At 43.4% G+C, this 19,161-nt stretch overlaps 3 protein-coding genes across 3 annotated transcripts; all 3 read left to right on the forward strand.

The window, feature by feature from the left end:
- The first annotated feature begins 985 nt into the window (after positions 1 to 985).
- On the forward strand, positions 986 to 2,601 carry LOC101464497 (trypsin-1). Its single transcript, XM_014408230.3, has 6 exons — positions 986 to 1,032; positions 1,272 to 1,422; positions 1,541 to 1,791; positions 1,899 to 2,035; positions 2,210 to 2,311; positions 2,434 to 2,601. Exons 1-6 carry the CDS (start codon positions 993 to 995, stop codon positions 2,479 to 2,481), a joined length of 729 nt encoding a protein of 242 aa, XP_014263716.3. The 5' UTR covers positions 986 to 992; the 3' UTR covers positions 2,482 to 2,601.
- A 4,124-nt stretch (positions 2,602 to 6,725) lies between these two features.
- On the forward strand, positions 6,726 to 8,374 carry LOC106674865 (trypsin-2). Its single transcript, XM_014408229.3, has 6 exons — positions 6,726 to 6,812; positions 7,042 to 7,192; positions 7,309 to 7,559; positions 7,667 to 7,803; positions 7,978 to 8,079; positions 8,200 to 8,374. Exons 1-6 carry the CDS (start codon positions 6,773 to 6,775, stop codon positions 8,245 to 8,247), a joined length of 729 nt encoding a protein of 242 aa, XP_014263715.3. The 5' UTR covers positions 6,726 to 6,772; the 3' UTR covers positions 8,248 to 8,374.
- A 2,110-nt stretch (positions 8,375 to 10,484) lies between these two features.
- Positions 10,485 to 12,110, forward strand: LOC106674864 (trypsin-1). The gene is made up of 6 exons (XM_014408228.3): positions 10,485 to 10,580; positions 10,778 to 10,928; positions 11,045 to 11,295; positions 11,403 to 11,539; positions 11,714 to 11,815; positions 11,936 to 12,110. The coding sequence occupies exons 1-6, from the start codon at positions 10,541 to 10,543 to the stop codon at positions 11,981 to 11,983; spliced, it is 729 nt and encodes a 242-aa protein (XP_014263714.3). The 5' UTR covers positions 10,485 to 10,540; the 3' UTR covers positions 11,984 to 12,110.
- Positions 12,111 to 19,161: the final 7,051 nt, after the last annotated feature.

Genomic DNA, 19,161 nt, shown 5'->3' on the forward strand with positions numbered 1-19,161 from the left:
TGTGCCAAACATGACCCTGTTCACTGTAATGATCCTACAACATCCTGACTGATGCTGTTCAGTTTCTATGTCTGTGTTATGATTGAGTGGCTGCACAACACAAAGGCCATGCATTAACTGTGTATAAATTGGACTGGTTCTTATATAGCACTTTTCTACTCTATTTGAGCACAACTTGCCTCATTCACCTATTCACACAAGCATGCATCAGAGAGATATTTAGTGGGGATTGAACCCCAACCTTCCGGTTAGTAGGTGACCTGCTCTGCTGCCTATATTTTTCAGCAATTATATCTCACATATAATTCTCCCTTTTCAAATAAAATAAAATCACAGCACTTGCTCTATCACAACTTTATATGCATGTCCTATGTTTTATGAATAAAACAAAGCACATCATTTCTTTCTTGGGGCAGAGGCAAACCTTTCATATCTGAATTTAGTTTCCAGATTACAAGGCTGACGTGTAACTGGAGACGTGGTATGTACCTTTACAGTGTGACCAGAAAAACAAACCAAACTCCCATTTCCGTCAGCTAACAGTTAAATTAATCAAATTTATACCAAAATAAAATTTGCGTGATTTAATTTGGTCTTAAGAGTTGCTTTATAGAATATTGCACAGGATTAATGTCAGAACATTACACATAAATGAAATGATTTGTTTTGCTGTGACTGTTTTAACGATGCATTAGGGAAAGAGTTTCTAACAAGTTGTTTGGTTTATATTAACAATTTGTATACATATATTACAGATATGAAACATAAGTCAGTACAGATAATAGAGAAGCAAAAACTGTCTACATCACACATTGCATTATGACTTTCCTTGTTTGCTAAAAATTAAGCCATCTCTATGCAAATAGCGAGGCCAGTTTCAAAGACAGAGATTGGTTCCTCAATGACCAATAGGAACTCCCCAGCTCCCTCCCTGTGTATATAAATCAGAGCTCCAGGTGAAGTTCTCTCATCTGTAGGATCACTCAGCAACCATGAGGTCTCTGGTCTTTGTTCTGCTCATTGGAGCTGCTTGTGAGTGTTTGTGAGAAGTTTTAAGGCTTCTTCTCTGCTAACAGTTGGTTGGCTTTCTTCCCAGATCGCACCATTAATCATCATAGCTTTATTATCTCAAAGTGGAAAATTAATTATGTTTCTGTATGCACTCAAATAGGTTTGATTTATGCATTTGACTGGAAATCAAACAGCATAGATGTTTCACTCCTGATGTAAAAGTGTAGGAGTAAACAGTTTGTTTACACTTGTGTTTTCAGTTGCCCTGGATGACGACAAGATCGTCGGAGGGTTTGAGTGCACACCTTACTCTGAGCCCCATCAGGTGTCTCTGAACTCTGGCTACCACTTCTGTGGTGGCTCCCTGATCAATCAGAACTGGATTGTGTCTGCTGCTCACTGCTATAAATCGTAAGTATATTTCTATAAGATCTATAAGATTACAGGTCTGATTTTCAGACCAAAGTTGTGCAAAATAAATTTTTATTGGAAGTTTTATACTAATTTCCTGTTTTTCAAATGTTTTCAGTCGTATCCAGGTGCGTCTGGGAGAGCACGACATTTCGGTCAATGAGGGAACTGAGCAGTTCATCGACTCCTCCCGTGTCATCCGCCATCCACAGTATGATTCCTGGAATATTGACAATGACATCATGCTGATCCAGCTGAGCCAGCCTGCCTCCCTCAACAGTTATGTGCAGCCTGTGGCTCTGCCCAGGAGCTGTGCTCCTGCTGGCACCATGTGCACAGTCTCTGGATGGGGCAACACCATGAGCTCTAGTGAGTAACTTCTGCACGTTAGCAGTTTAAAGTTAAAAATGTTTCATGACATTTGGTTCCATCAGCATGAATCGTTGTTCATCCATACTCTGTTTCAAACATTGCAGCTGCTGATCAGGACAGGCTGCAGTGCCTGAACATCCCCATCCTGTCCTACAGTGACTGTAATAACTCCTACCCTGGCATGATCACTGACTCCATGTTCTGCGCTGGATACCTGGAGGGAGGCAAGGACTCTTGCCAGGTATGTAATAAGTCAAACCTGCAACTGTCCCCTTCTCGAATAGTAAAGCTTTCTTAAAATGCCACAAGAGTGGATGTATCCCACAATGACAACAACACATTTAATTTATATTTAATTAGATTTAAATAATTATTTCTTGACATCCATCTTTGTTTTCTTTACTTTTATTTTCAGGGTGACTCTGGTGGTCCTGTTGTGTGCAACGGTGAGCTGCAGGGTATTGTGTCCTGGGGCTATGGATGTGCTGAGAGGGACCACCCCGGTGTCTATACCAAGGTAAAACTATATGCTTTCTTTAATTTAAACAGTTATGTCATATTCAATTCACATTGTGTGGCTTCAGTTAAACTTCATCATCCTGTCTACATTAACAAATCTCAATCTGTCTCCATTCACAGGTCTGCATCTTCAACGACTGGATTCAGCAAACCATGGCCAGCTATTAAGTCTGATCCTTCGATCACCACTCTGCTTGGCTGCATTTTTTTTAACCAGTTTAACTCTGCTCTTCTGTAGAGTTCTGAATAACATGCAGTCAACTAAATCAATAAAATCACACAAACTGAGTACTGTTTTTTCATTTGTTTTACAATATATACATTTGATCAATAAAGAACTAACATAGACATGATAGCCAACAGCTATTTAAGATGTAGCAGACAGTCATTCACAGTATTGTTCATATAAATGTAAGGCACACACAGAACGTTATACACCTTGACCTTCATTAGTTTTACCTGATTATCTGCAAATTGTTTGACAAAAAAAAAAGAAGATAAATCAGTGCCAGAGATGCCAGCAGGATCAACAAACTAATCCGCAAGGCTGGAAGCATCATTGGTCAGAATTTGGAGGTCTTTGAGTCAGTGAGGGACAGGCGGACACTGAACAAACTGGCCTCCATCATGGAAAACCCATTCCACTCACTCCATTTCACACTTCTGAGGTGGCAGATCTCCTTCTCCATCAGACTGATTCAACCTCACTGCCATAAAGAACACTTTGGGAAATTATTCCTACCGTTCTCTGTAAAGCTGTATAACAACTCTTTACTCTGTGACAGGTGAACACACCTGCCAGGCATAAGATCCCAAACATATTTTGTATGTTTTGTTGTATTTTAATCTGATTACTTCTAAGTAATCAGAATAAAATTAATCTGATTACTTAGAAGCTTTTTAATTTATTAGTCTCGATGAATCGCATTTAATTGCTCAAGAAAATTTGCCCCAGAGTCTGAAGACAATGAAGAGAGGTGGAGGCTCTTTGCCTTTGCTGGCTCCTTTGTGCTGGCATCTTTACACTGTTCCTGCAGCAGGACCTCAAGGCTGGTCCAAACCTCTTCTCGCTCTCCCCTTGCAAGACACTTTAAATCCTTAAAGCCTGGGTCAAGCACAGTAGCTATCTTGAGCCACTGATGGTTGAGTGTAGTTACACGTTGGGATAGGTCCTTTGTGAAGGCAGTCTTAAATTTCACCAAGTAGTTTGAGTCATCATCAGAGGCCTCCATGGTGTGATGCAGATGGCAGAAAGCAGTTAAAACTACTAAACCTAAGACATATGTCTCACCTCCAAGAAGCTCAGTCACAAACCTGTAGTAGACAGTTCAAGAAAGTAATTATTCATCTACACAGTAACTGTCAACTATAGAGCTTTTTGAAGAAACACTAACAAAGTTAAAAAATAGCTTTATTTGGCTGCAAGGACAGTCACCAGCTTTTGGAGTTTTACCAGCTCTGATGGAGTTAAAATGACTAACTTGTGCTTTTTTTTGTCTAAAGCAGCGAGACAGCCTCTTGATTCTTTAGTAGACAAGAAACCATATCCAGCGTTGAATTCCATCATGTGGAAACATCCTGTATGAGTGGCTCTTTGTGTTGCCCCAGTCTTGTTTGCTGCTGGTGCAGTTCCTCCATATTAGCAGGGCTGTCTGTAATGCATCTAATTTTGCTTGCTTTTCAAGCTGTTGAATTTTACTTGAAATAGTCGTTCAGCACAGCAGTTGAAAAGTTGGATCACCTGACACTAACTGTAGCACATTGTCTAACCCCCTATCTTCTACCACCAATAGTGGTCTACAGTCCAGAGCAATCCATTTTGCAAGAGTAAGTTTGTCTGATGTTGACTTACTAATTTTGCCCTGAAGTCAGTCTTGATGCATTCTCAATCATCCAGGAAAGTAAATTGCCATCTTACAATGCTGTGATTGCAGCCATTCCCCAACTCTCTGTGAATGGTACTCATGGCCATTGATCAGTGGGTTTTGGTCAGTGGTTGTTGACCAATGGTCATGAGAATTTGCATAATTATGATGAAGGAACTGACCTCCCAGCTCATTGTTCCCTCAGTGGGCTGGTTTCAGTCATTATGCAAATGTAGTGTTTATAAGATTGGGGAAACCTGCAGTCAGCTGAGACGGAAGAAGTCACTCGGATGAGTGACGAAACGTTTCTCCCACAAAACGCTACGTCCAGATGAAAAGAATCAACTTTTGGAGATCAGAAGTCAGTCATTTCATCAAGTTTGGGCTGCCGACACCTTTTTTGGTACTCGGACTGAGACTCATAGTGCTAACAGCTCCAACAGTTTTGGTCCTTGCTGTTTTGTATTTAGATGGTACCCTAAGGTTGAAGTGCTTCGGTGGTATGCAAACTCCTTTTTACACAGTTTGCACAAACCCACGCTTTTATCAAGGCTTCTGTCAGGTAGTCCTTTCAAAATGAACTTTGCCTTTGATCAGTCCTAGCAACAGGCTTTCTTCTGATTGTTGCTCTGATGTGAGCATCAGTTTAATCTATACCAGGAAATTGTGCATTAACAAAAGTTCCCCCTTGCTTGGAATGCAAAAGCTGTGTCCAAATTCAGAGGCTGCATCCTCCTGAGGCCGATTACGTCACACAGCGACATGACAAAGGCTGCCCAAATTCGAAGACTCCTCCAAATGCGGCTGACAAATGCGTCCTTTATTTCCCCAGATTTGAAGGATGGATTGGGTGTATCCTTCGTGGCTCAGCCTATCCCAGAATTCATAGCACGGCACAGCTAATTCCAATTTTCAACAATGGCAGCAGCAACTTAGATTTAATACTACTCTTATTACTCTTATAAACTTTTAAGATATTATCAGGCGAGGATGTAGCTGTGTAAATTTCAAATATCTGTGGGATTTATCAAGATATCACACATTTGCAAAAGTGCTCCAACGTTTTCAGAGACGTCTGTTACCCACCAACTTGAGGCAATCAGGGAAAGAGACACAGGTGGGGAAAACAAGCAGCAGGGTCAACAGAATCAATTTAGGTGCACGAGGGACGCAAAACTGAACACAACACACACAGGACAAGAGACTATCAAAATAAAACAGGAACCTAAGACTGAGACTGACACTGAGACACATCGACGTAACAGGCAAAAGACAAAACTGACAAAACACAAGAGATATCACATAAATGTAAACACAGGAGGGCCAGAAAAACTCTAGAACAACAAAAAAATATGATGAATACAAAATCAGAATGAAAACCGCCACAGGACAACCACTTCCTCCACTCCTAAATGGCCTGTATTTGTATAGCGCTTTACTTAGTCCCGATAGACCCCAAAGCGCTTTACACTACATTCAGTCATCCACACACACAGGTGATGGCAAGCTACATTGTAGCCACAGCTGCCCTGGGACGCACTGACAGAGGGGAGGCTGCTGGACACTGGCGCCACCGGGGCCTCTGACCACCACCAGGCAACGGGTGAAGTGTCTTGCCCAGCGACCGAGACTGTCGGAGCCGGGGCTCGAACCAGCAACCTTCTGATAACAAGACGAACTGCCAACTCTTGAGCCACGATCGCCCCCTTCACAGATTTACTGTAAGAAATCCTACTTTAGGTAAGAAGGTTTTTAATTTGCTGCTCACAGCACTTCAATGTCCAGTGTGAATTTAGTTTTCAAGTGCTGTGAAACACACAGATGTGAGATAGTGCGTTCCAGATATCTAAATATAGAGATTATATTTACCTTTGTCGAAGTCTGACCAGAGACACACTAATTTCAAACAATAGGGGCTGACTTATTAGTCTATTGTTTTATGAAAATATACATTTAAATTTGTATTTTATGAGAGCTTATGCATGAAAATGGTTGCATATACAAAGGAATCCTTTGAAAGAGTTCTGTTGGAGATATTAAAACCACTAGGATTTGTAATTATATCATGCTCCACTGTCAGTGCATAAAAGTCTGGGCATAGGGAAAAAGTGACCCTTAAGTGCTTATTGAAGTGAAACAGTTCAGGTCTGCGAGGCTACAGAAACAACCACAAAAAACTATTTAAGAAATAAAATAATCCTATTTTCAAACATTCCTATGAAATTTTCCTCATTTGCTAAAAAGAAAGCCATCCCTTTTCACTATTCTGCTCATTACTGTCATCAAATATTGGCAGGATTGAAATTAACTTTTCCCAGTATTACAAAAAAAATTGTAATAAGTTACTAGCAATTAAAATATAGATTAATACAATGATACAAAAGAGTAATCTATTTATGTGCATGATTTATATCAAGATATTTCTAAAAAAATAAGCCATCTCTATTCAAACAAATCACCAACCCCAACGAGCCACACAAGAGATTGGCTCTTTGCTGACCAATAGGAGTGCTCAGAGAGCTGGGCAGCTCTCCTGTGGATATAAATGAGAGCTCCAGGTGAAGTCCTCTCATCTCCAGAATCACTCAGCAACCATGAGGTCTCTGATCTTTGTTCTGCTCATTGGAGCTGCTTGTGAGTGTGAAGTTTTATCTGAGCAGATTGTCTTCCTCTCTGACTGGCAGATGTTTTTCTTATTAGACTAAAACTTCATCCAACATAACTTTAGCTGCTCATGGCTGCAGCTTCACAATGATTCTAATCAAATACAATGTACTTTGGGCTGGAAATCAAACAGCATAGATGTTTCACTCCTGATGTAAAAGTGTAGGAGTAAACAGTTTGTTTACACTTGTGTTTTCAGTTGCCCTGGATGACGACAAGATCGTCGGAGGGTTTGAGTGCACACCTTACTCTGAGCCCCATCAGGTGTCTCTGAACTCTGGCTATCACTTCTGTGGTGGCTCCCTGATCAATCAGAACTGGATTGTGTCTGCTGCTCACTGCTACGAGTCGTAAGTATATTTCAGTAAGATTTTAAATCTTATTTAAGGGAGTGATCCACAATTAATATTTGTTGGTAGTTTCTGAGTGTTTGAATCTATTCTTTCTGTTTTTCAAATGTTTTCAGTCGTATCCAGGTGCGTCTGGGAGAGCACGACATTTCGGTCAATGAGGGAACTGAGCAGTTCATCGACTCCTCCCGTGTCATCCGCCATCCACAGTATGATTCCTGGAATATTGACAATGACATCATGCTGATCCAGCTGAGCCAGCCTGCCTCCCTCAACAGTTATGTGCAGCCTGTGGCTCTGCCCAGGAGCTGTGCTCCTGCTGGCACCATGTGCACAGTCTCTGGATGGGGCAACACCATGAGCTCTAGTGAGTAACTTCTGCACGTTAGCAGTTTAAAGTTAAAAATGTTTCATGACATTTGGTTCCATCAGCATGAATCGTTGTTCATCCATACTCTGTTTCAAACATTGCAGCTGCTGATCGGGACAGGCTGCAGTGCCTGAACATCCCCATCCTGTCCTACAGTGACTGTAATAACTCCTACCCTGGCATGATCACTGACTCCATGTTCTGCGCTGGATACCTGGAGGGAGGCAAGGACTCTTGCCAGGTATGTAATAAGTCAAACCTGCAACTGTCCCCTTCTCGAATAGTAAAGCTTTCTTAAAATGCCACAAGAGTGGACGTATCCCACAATGACAACAACACATTTAATTTATATTTAATTAGATTTAAATAATTATTTCTTGACATCCATCTTTGTTTTCTTTACTTTTATTTTCAGGGTGACTCTGGTGGTCCTGTTGTGTGCAACGGTGAGCTGCAGGGTATTGTGTCCTGGGGCTATGGATGTGCTGAGAGGGACCACCCCGGTGTCTATACCAAGGTAAAGCTAAATAATTTCTTGAATGTAAACAGCTCTCTTAAACTAAGTTCTCATTGTAGAACGTTCATCATCCCATCATCCTCTTTTCAATAACAAACCTTGATCTGTTTCCATTCACAGGTCTGCATCTTCAATGACTGGATTCAGCAAACCATGGCCAGCTATTAAGTCTGATCCTTCAACTTCTTTCCTACTCTGCTGCAATTCTTCTATCATTTTAACTCCATTGTTGTTGTCGAGTTCTAAACAACTTGCAGTCAGAAGCCACCTAAATCAATAAAGTTATTCACCTTGACTTCCATTTTTTGCCTTCTGTTTTCCTACAAAACTGTTTTTTGATATTTAAAATAGTAAAACAAACATTTTACAATCATATCCTGGAATTTAGGAAGTAGGAGAAAGGCAGTTACTTTGTACATAAATCATCTGAACTGCTGAAATCTTCTCTCTACTTCAATTTGCCACTGCTGCTGCTGTTTAGAAAGGGATTGATACATGCCCAATAATCTGGGACTGGTAATAACAAATTACATATTTATATATTGTTTGCTATACAACAGTCTATGTATCCTTAAATAGAATTTTGAGCTAATTTTGATCAGTGACTGTCTCTGAGTTTTTTTATTTGGTAAGTTCATGTAATCTGCTTCAAACCTTTTCTGTGGACATAAGTACGACTGAATCTGAGGCCATCTGGATATAGGGTGGGCTCCTTTTAAGGGTCTTTTTACTCCTTTCTAACATGCAATGGCAATTGATTGGCAGAGCCTGTTACCACTGTCGCAAGACATCATCATCAGTCACTCTTATGGTGTAACTTTACACGTGGCCAGAGTTCAGAATTAAGACAGAAACCAGCTGTAGTGCATGTACATTCTAGCGAGCACTGCACAGTAATTTATAACAATAGCATCTTATTTAAAACAGTAAACCTACTATTAAACATATTCCTAATACCTAAACAGCACCTTTTCAAAGCTAGGTTAAGAAACTTTATGCAAAAGTATCCCTGCATTAATTCAATTGTTATTTTTATCATTGTGTATATTTCCAGTTTTTATCTGTTGTACAGTGTCCTTGGGTGCTTTGAAAGGCGCTATTTAAATAAAATGTATTATTATTATTATTATTATTATTATTATTATTATCTGCTGAAGTAATTATCCATGTGAGGAATAAATCAATATAATCCCTAACCCTATGGTGTCAGAATGTGTGATTTCTGGCTTTTAAAAAATGTTTCCACTGTACTTTTTTTTTGGACATCACACAGTACACGACATGATTATAAGTCAAAAAGAAATATATATAGTCATACTGCCTCTGTTTTCTAGATAACTTTGATGGATTTCTTTTCAGGATATATTTTCATCTTTAAAATGATAACGAATTATTTTAGTAAGAACCTTTTAAAAAAACGAAATTAAACTTGCAAACAGTCTGTCAGCTTCATAAAAGAACCTCAGTTCAGTTTTTTCATGGGGCAAAAAACACATTCCCAGAAAAGTCACAAAGACAAAATGTATAATGAAAGCTGTCATGGCGTTTTTATCTTTGAAAGAAAAAAACAACAAAAGCCAACAAAAAATCAAAACAAAACAAAACAAAAGTAATTAAAGTAATCTAAAACCAAACAGGCCTAATATATAAAAAAATAAGTCCCTAAAGTCTGGATGTTAACATAAGATGTTCTATAAATCTAACAAGAAAAAACAGCACACAATTAAAAATAATATGATGTTCTTTCTTTAAAATTTAAAAATATATATAAATATAAACCTACTGTACAGCAAGTCACTACTTCTGTATCAATTTCTTTATCAGCTCACCTGGAGTTGCTGATTGTCTGGATATTTTTCACACTGTGGTATTTCATTATTTACTTTAAAGTGAGGTATTTCACACCCACAAAGAATAATTTATACATATAATATTAACTATCAACTTATTTTTTGCTCATGGCAGCCTCAATGTCCATTTGTGACTTTAGTTTCTAGGTCATAGGTGCTGAGAAGTACACAGCTGTGAGATACCGTGTTCCATTCATCCATTTCTCCTCCTTATCCAGCCACAAATATCTAAATATAGGAGTTATATTTACCTCTATAACCTGACCAAACACATGCACACAAATTTCTGAGAACACAAGATAACTTTTTATTTCATGTTTTTTTTTCTAAACCAAAATCTAAGTGTATAAGTGTGTTTTGGTACATTGGAAAGCCACACGAGTACAATATACATATTATTAGGATTTTTTCTATTTAGGTGCATGATTTATATCAAGATTTTAAAAAGAAAGCTATTCCTATGTTAATCTGCTCTCCAACCCAACGACCCACCAAAGAGATTGGCTCCTCGCTAACCAATAGGATTGCCCAGAGAGCTGGGCAGCTCTCTCTGTGGATATAAATTAGAGCTCCAGGTGAAGTCCTCTCATCTAAAGGATCACTCAGCAATCATGAGGTCTCTGGTCTTTGTTCTGCTCATTGGAGCTGCTTGTGAGTGTGAAGTTTTAAGGCTTTTCTCAGATCACACCTTTATTCACCATAGCTTTATTATCTCAAATTTCATATGTTTCTGTGTCCAATCAAATAGGTTTGATTTATGCATTTGACTGGAAATCAAACAGCATAGATGTTTCACTCCTGATGTAAAAGTGTAGGAGTAAACAGTTTGTTTACACTTGTGTTTTCAGTTGCCCTGGAAGACGACAAGATCGTCGGAGGGTTTGAGTGCACACCTTACTCTGAGCCCCATCAGGTGTCTCTGAACTCTGGCTACCACTTCTGTGGTGGCTCCCTGATCAATCAGAACTGGATTGTGTCTGCTGCTCACTGCTACAAATCGTAAGTATATTTCAGTAAGATTTCAAATCTTATTTAAGGGAGTGATCCACAATTAATATTTGTTGGTAGTTTCTGAGTGTTTGAATCTATTCTTTCTGTTTTTCAAATGTTTTCAGTCGTATCCAGGTGCGTCTGGGAGAGCACGACATTTCGGTCAATGAGGGAACTGAGCAGTTCATCGACTCCTCCCGTGTCATCCGCCATCCACAGTATGATTCCTGGAATATTGACAATGACATCATGCTGATCCAGCTGAGCCAGCCTGCCTCCCTCAACAGTTATGTGCAGCCTGTGGCTCTGCCCAGGAGCTGTGCTCCCGCTGGCACCATGTGCACAGTCTCTGGATGGGGCAACACCATGAGCTCTAGTGAGTAACTTCTGCACGTTAGCAGTTTAAAGTTAAAAATGTTTCATGACATTTGGTTCCATCAGCATGAATCTTCTTTCATCCATACTCTGTTTCAAACATTGCAGCTGCTGATCAGGACAGGCTGCAGTGCCTGAACATCCCCATCCTGTCCTACAGTGACTGTAATAACTCCTACCCTGGCATGATCACTGACTCCATGTTCTGCGCTGGATACCTGGAGGGAGGCAAGGACTCTTGCCAGGTATGTAATAAGTCAAACCTGCAACTGTCCCCTTCTCGAATAGTAAAGCTTTCTTAAAATGCCACAAGAGTGGACGTATCCCACAATGACAACAACACATTTAATTTATGTTTAATTAGATTTAAATAATAATTTCTTGACATCCATCTTTGTTTTCTTTACTTTTATTTTCAGGGTGACTCTGGTGGTCCTGTTGTGTGCAATGGTGAGCTGCAGGGTATTGTGTCCTGGGGCTACGGATGTGCTGAGAGGGACCACCCCGGTGTCTATACCAAGGTAAAGCTAAATAATTTCTTGAATGTAAATAGTTATCTTAAACTAAGTTCTCATTGTAGAACGTTCATCATCCCATCATCCTCTTTTTAATAACAAACCTTGATCTGTTTCCATTCACAGGTCTGCATCTTCAATGACTGGATTCAGCAAACCATGGCCAGCTATTAAGTCTGATCCTTCAACTTCTTTCCTACTCTGCTGCAATTCTTCTATCATTTTAACTCCATTGTTGTTGTCGAGTTCTAAACAACTTGCAGTCAGAAGCCACCTAAATCAATAAAGTTATTCACCTTGACTTCCATTTTTTTGCCTTCTGTTTTCCTACAAAACTGTTTTTTTGATATTTAAAATAGTAAAACAAACATTTTACAATCATATTCTGGAATTTAGGAAGTAGGAGAAAGGCAGTTACTTTGTACATAAATCATCTGAACTGCTGTTACCACTGTCGCAAGACATCATCATCAGTCACTCTTATGGTGTAACTTTACACATGGCCAGAGTTAGAATTAAGACAGAAACCAGCTGTAGTGCATGTACATTCTAGCGAGCACTGCACAGTAATTTATAACAATAGCATCTTATTTACAACAGTAAACCTACTATTAAACCTATTCCTAATACCTAAACAGTACCTTTTCAAAGCTAGGTTAAGAAACTTTATGCAAAAGTATCCCTGCATTAATTCAATTGTTATCTGCTGAAGTAATTATCCATGTGAGGGATAAATCAATATAATCCCTAACCCTATGGTGTCAGAATGTGTGATTTCTGGCTTTTAAAAAATGTTTCCACTGTACTTTATTTTGACATCACACAGTACACGACATGATTATATGTCAAAAAGAAATATATATAGTCATACTGCCTGTTTTCTAGGTAACTTTGATGTATTTTTTTTTCAGGATATATTTTCATCTTTAAAATTATAACAAATTAATTTAGTAAGAACCTTTTAAAAAAAACTAAATTATGTTTGCAAACATAATTTTTGACCCCTATGAAAAGACCATCGAGGGAACAGTTCACCCTGCCCGGGATAGGGTTACCGGGGCCCCGCCATGGGGCCAGCCCCGGGGAGGGTGTCTGAGGGCGAGCGTCTGGTGGCCGGGCCCTCGTCCATGGGGCCCGGCCAGGCACAGCTCGAAAGAGGGACATGGGCCCATCTTCCTGCCGGCTTACCACCCGCAGGACGCACTGTAGGGGTTGGGTGCAATGTGAGTTGGGCGGCGGCCAGGAGCGGAGGCCCTGGCGGACCGATCCCCAGCTACCAAGACTGGCAATTGGACATGGGATGTGACCTCTCTGGTGGGGAAGAAGCCTGACCTAGTGCGTGAGGTTGAGAGGTACCCGCTCGATATAGTCGGGCTCACCTCAACGCATGGCCTGGGCTCTGGAACCAGTCTCCTGGAGAGGGGCTGGACTCTGTCTCAGTCTGGAGTTGCCCCTGGTGAGAGGCATTGGGCTAGGGTGGATATGTTGTTATCCCCTTGGCTTGCTGCTAGTATATTGGGGTTTCTCCCAGTGGACGAGAGGGTTTGTTCCCTTCGCCTTCGGGTCAGGGAATGGGTCCAGACTGTGGTCTGTGCTTGTGTGCCGAGCGGCAGTTCAGAGTACCCAGCTTTCTTGTAGTCCCTGAGTGGGGCCTCCTGGGTACTCTTTTGTCCTACTGGGAGACTTCAGTGCTCATGTGGGTAACGACAGCGAGACCTGGAAGGGCGTGATTGGGAGGAACGGTCTCCCGGATCTGATCCCGAGCGGTGTTTTGTTATTGGACTTCTGTGCAAACCACAGTTTGGCCATAACGAACACCTTGTTCGAACATAAGAGTGTCCATAAGTGCACATGGCACCAGAAGACTTTAGGCCATAGCAGAGGCGGAGCCAGACATTTGAAACACCCGGGGCTTAGCCCTAAAGGGTAGTATGCATGTGGGATTTTTTTTTTGGGGGGGGGGGGGGGGGGGGGGGGGGGGGGTTAGAAATGACTGAAAGATTAATAGGCTCTGTTTTGAGTTTTGTTCAAAAAAGAATGACTTCATATATCCATCCATCTTCATCCGCTTTATCCGGGGCCGGGTCGCGGGGGCAGCAGCCTAAGCAAAGAGGCCCAGGCCTCCCTCTCCCCAGCCACCTCCTCCAGCTTATCCGGGGGAATACCAAGGCGTTCCCAGGCCAGCCGAGAGATATAATCTCTCCAGCGTGTCCTGGGTCTGCCCCGGGGCCTCCTCCCGGTGGGACATGCCTGGAACATCTCACCCAGGAGGCGCGCAGGGGGCATCCTTGTCAGATGCCCGAACCACCTCAGCTGGCTCCTTTCGATGTGGAGCAGCAGCTGCTCTACTCTGAGCCCCTCCCGGATGGCCGAACTTCTCACCCTATCTCTAAGGGAGAGGCCAGCCACCCTTCGGAGGAAGCTCATTTCTGCCGCTTGTATCCGCGATCTCGTTCTTTCGGTCACTACCCACAGCTCGTGGCCATAGGTGAGGGTAGGGACGTAGATCGACCGGTAAATTGAGAGCGTCGCTTTTACACTCAGCTCCCTCGTCACCACGACGGACCGGTGCAGCATCCGCATTACTGCAGCTGCAGCCCCAATCCGTCTGTCGATCTCCGGCTCCCTTCTCCCATCACTCGAGAACAAGACCCCGAGATACTTGAACTCCTCCACTTGGGGCAGGAACTCATCCCCGACCCGGAGTGGGCACTCCACCCTTTTCCGGCTGAGAACCATGGCCTCAGATTTGGAGGTGCTGATCCTCATTCCCGCTGCTTCACACTCGGCTGAGAACCGTTCCAGTGCGAGCTGGAGGCCCTCACCCGATGAAGCCAACAGAACCACATCGTCTGCAAAAATCAGAGATGAGATTCTGAGGCCACCAAAGCGAAAGCCCTCAGCCACTTGGCTGCGCCTAGAAATCCTGTCCATAAAAATTATGAACAGAACCGGAGACAAAGGGCAGCCCTGGCGGAGCCCATCACCCACCGGGAACGAGTCCGACTTATTGCCGGCAATGCGAACCAAGCTCTTGCAACGGTTATATAGGGATCGAATGGCCCGTAGCAATGGGCCAGACACCCCATATTCCCGCAACACCTCCCACAGGACACCCCGAGGGACACGGTCGAATGCCTTCTCCAAGTCCACAAAACACATGTAGACTGGTTGGGCAAACTCCCATGCACCCTCAAGTATCCTGGAGAGGATAAAGAGCTGGTCCAGTGTTCCGCGACCAGGACGAAAACCGCATTGTTCCTCCTGTATCCGAGGTTCGACTAACGGACAAACTCTCCTTTCCAGCACCCTGGCATAGACTTTCCCAGGGAGGCTGAGGAGTGTGATCCCCCTGTAGTTGGAACACACCCTCCGGTCCCCCTTCTTAAAGATGGGGACCACCACCCCGGTCTGCCAGTCCACAGGTACTGCCCCTGATCTCCACGCAACATTGCAGAGGCGTGTCAACCAGGACAGCCCTACAACGTCCAGAGCCTTCAGGAACTCGGGGCGGACCTCATCAACACCAGGGGCTCTGCCACCAAGGAGTTGTTTAACTGCCTCAGTGACCTCGCCCCCGGAATTGGCGGGTCATTCCCCTCATCCCCAGACTCTGCTTCCTCCTCGGAAGACGTGTCAGTGGGATTAAGGAGGTCCTCGAAGTATTCCTTCCACCGCCCGACAATTTTCTCAGTCGACGTCAGCAGCGCTCCCGCCAGCACTATACACAGTGCAGGTAGAGCACCGCTTTCCCCTCCTGAGACGTCTGACGGTTTGCCAGAATCTCTTCGAGGCAGTCCGAAAGTCTTTTTCTATGGCCTCTCCGAACTCCTCCCACACCCGAGTTTTTGCTTCAGCCACTGCCCGAGCCGCATTCCGGCTTGGCCTGTCGATACCTGTCGGCTGCCTCCGGAGTCCCACAGGCTAACCAAGCCTGATAGGACTCCTTCTTCAGCCTGGTGGCTCCCTTCACCTCTGGTGTCCACCATTTGGTTCGGGGATTACCACCACGGCAGGCACCAACCACCTTGCGGCCGCAGCTCAATGCAGCAGCTTCGGCAATGGAGACGCTGAACATGGTCCATTCAGACTCAATGTCCCCAGTCTCCCTCGGAATGCTGTTGAAGCTCTGCCGGAGGTGTGCGTTGAAGATCTCGCAGACTGGGGCCTCTGCTAGACGTTCCCAGCACACCCTCACTACGCGTTTAGGTGCACCAGGTCTGTCCAGCGTCCTCCCCCGCCACCTGATCCAACTCACCACCAGGTGGTGATCAGTTGACAGCTCAGCCCCTCTCTTTACCCGAGTGTCCAGAACATATGGTCGCAGGTCTGCTGATACGATTACAAAATCGATCATCGACCTACAGCCTAGAGCGTCCTGGTGCCACGTGCACTTATGGACACTCTTATGTTCGAACAGGGTGTTCGTTATGGCCAAACTGTGATTAGCACAGAAGTCCAATAACAAAGCACCGCTCGGGTTCAGATCAGGGAGGCCGTTCCTCCCAATCACGCCCCTCCAGGTCTCGCTGTCATTACCCACGTGAGCATTGAAGTCTCCCAGCAGGACAACAGAGTCTCCAGGTGGAGCACCCTCCAGCACCCCCCCCCCCCCCCCCCCCCCCCCAGGGACTCTAAGAAGGCTGGGTACTCTGAACTGCCACTCGGCGCATAAGCGCAGATGACAGTCAGGACCCGTTCCCCGACCCTAAGGCGCAGGGAACAAACCCTCTCGTCCACCGGGAAAAACCCCAACATACCGGCAGCAAGCCGAGGGGATATTAGAATACCCACCCCAGCCCGCCGCCTCTCACCAGGGGCAACTCCAGACTGTGACAGAGTCCAGCCCCTCTCCAGGAGACTGGTTCCAGAGCCCAAGCCATGTGTAGAGGTGAGCCCGACTATATCTAGCCGGTACCTCTCAACCTCACGCACTAACTCAGGCTCCTTCCCCACCAGAGAGGTGATATTCCATGTCCCTATTGCCAGTCTTGGCAGCCGGGGGTCAGTCCGCCAGGGCCTCCGCTCCTGGCCGCCACCCGACACACAATGCACCCGACCCCTATGGCGCCTCCTGCGGGTGGTGGGCCTGCGGGAGGATGGGCCCATGTCTCCTCTTTGGGCTGTGCCCGGCCGGGCCCCATGGACTAAGGCCCAGCCACCAGACGCTCGCCCTCGGGCACCCTCCCCGGGCCTGGCTCCAGGGCGGGGCCCCGGTAACCCTATCCCGGGCAGGGTAAACTGTTCCCTCGGTGTCCTTTTCATAAGGGTCTTATGAATCGCTCTTTGTCTGGTCCCTCACCCAGGGCCAATTTGCCATGGGAGACCCTACCAGGGGGCAAAAGCCCCCAGACAACATAGCCCCTGGGATCCCTGGGACACACAAACCCCTCCACCACGATAAGGTAGCGATTCAAGGAGGGGTGACTTCATATAGGGAAAAATATATATCACATGTGCAGGACACCTTAAACTAGTGTTTTAATTAAGCCACAAGGCAGAACAAAGTCGGGGCTGTATCAAGACACGAGGACTAAACCCCAATTCAACCAGACCCAGAACTGATCCGGAATTAAAACAGGACTGCAACAGTTCAAAATCAGGACTACTTAGGATTTAACCAAGACAGAACCAGAATCAGAACTAGATGATAGTAGCGCTAAAAATCATCATAGACCTGCACTACACTTATTTTTTAATTCTACCAAAGAACACTATTTAGATTGAGAAAACTTTATATAATTATTTAGCCTTGTTGTGCAAACAAGCCTGCATAACTTAATAAATATAGAATTTGAAAAATAGCAAACCTAAAAAGAAACACTAGGTACGAGATACATGAGTACCTATGATACGGTGATACTTTTGGTAAACAACCATTTGACTAACATGTGTGTCTCACCTGCTCTTGTTCCATCTCTGTTCTGTCCTCGTTCTCCATCTCCCTCTCTGTCCCTCTCTGTTCCTCTCTCTCCCTCTTTGTGCTGACAATCATCAAATATACAGTTGAAACCAGATATTTATGTACTCTTCAGATCAAAACACAAACACTTTTTTAATTGTAACATCAAATCAGACTAAATGTTTTTTTTTTAGATTGATAAATATAAAAAACATATTTGTTAACTTGAAGAGTAAAGAGAGAAACTATCTGTATTTCTTAATTGCAAATGGCACCAAATTGTATTCAAACTTGAGCCACACTTATGGAGCTCCACAGTTCTTTTCCTGGTGTTTTGATTGATATCTCTTAATTTTCCCATTTCAAAGAAACAGGCTCTGTGTTTTGCCTTATATGCATCCACAGCTGTGCCACCAATTTACTCACATGGACTCTACTAACCTATCAGAAGCTTCTTCAGCTCAGAATGGAATCGCCTGCAGTTTTCTTATTAATTAACAATAAACTTAGTGTATATGTGCTCCTAAATTTGATCAAAGTGATAAAAAATAGAAGCTCTGTCTCTCTTTATTCTGACATTTAACTAATTCAAAAGATATTTCAATATTTATCTAAAACAAAAGTTTACTCTAAATTGATGTTGTACAGTAAAAATGTTTTATGTTTTCTCCCTAAAGTGTATGTAAATATCTGGTTACAAATGTGAATATCCTGCTGTGTGCTGAAATCCCTCTTGTTTTGCATAGAAATATACTGAACAACATACAAAGCATAATATATAAAATAACATTTACCTGAGTTTTTTCTTTGAAAGAACCCTCTAATGTCCATTCTTATATTTCAGTACATAACTGAAACCGATTTAGTCGGGGAGGGTAAGAACTGAAAATATGAAATAAACATAAGACTCTATTAAAAAAAAATAGCATTTGTTCGGCTTTTCATTTCGCCATTTGTTGATTCACTTGAAGAGCAAGTAACGTAATATTGGTCAAGTGATCAGTTTGATATCAATCTTTCGTGATTCACCGTCATATTTACATTATTTGTACGGTATGAATGGTTTGCTTTGGTACCTGGTCAAACTTAAGCTCCCCTTAGTATGGCTGGCTCCGTTTCTCCAACAGCGCACTCACAGGCGGCAGCTGCCCCGCCCCCTCGCTCAGTCGCTTAGTGCCTGAGCTCGGATCATACCAATATCAGGGGGGATTCACGCACAGTCGTAAATTCCCACAGTGTGCACTATGTGCTTCGAATATTGTGTGTACTTTTTGTTTTATACAGTTGTCAGCCAGACATCTAACTATGAAAAAATTACACTCCAAAAGACCCCGGGCTTCTGACAAAACAACCCGGGCTTAAGCCCAGTAAGCCACCCCCACGCTCCGCCCCTGGGCCACAGGTCGATGATCGATTTTGTAATCGTATCACCAGACCTGAGGCCATATGT

This window comes from Maylandia zebra, linkage group LG11 (genome assembly GCF_041146795.1).
Source record: "Maylandia zebra isolate NMK-2024a linkage group LG11, Mzebra_GT3a, whole genome shotgun sequence".
NCBI lineage: Eukaryota > Metazoa > Chordata > Actinopteri > Cichliformes > Cichlidae > Maylandia > Maylandia zebra.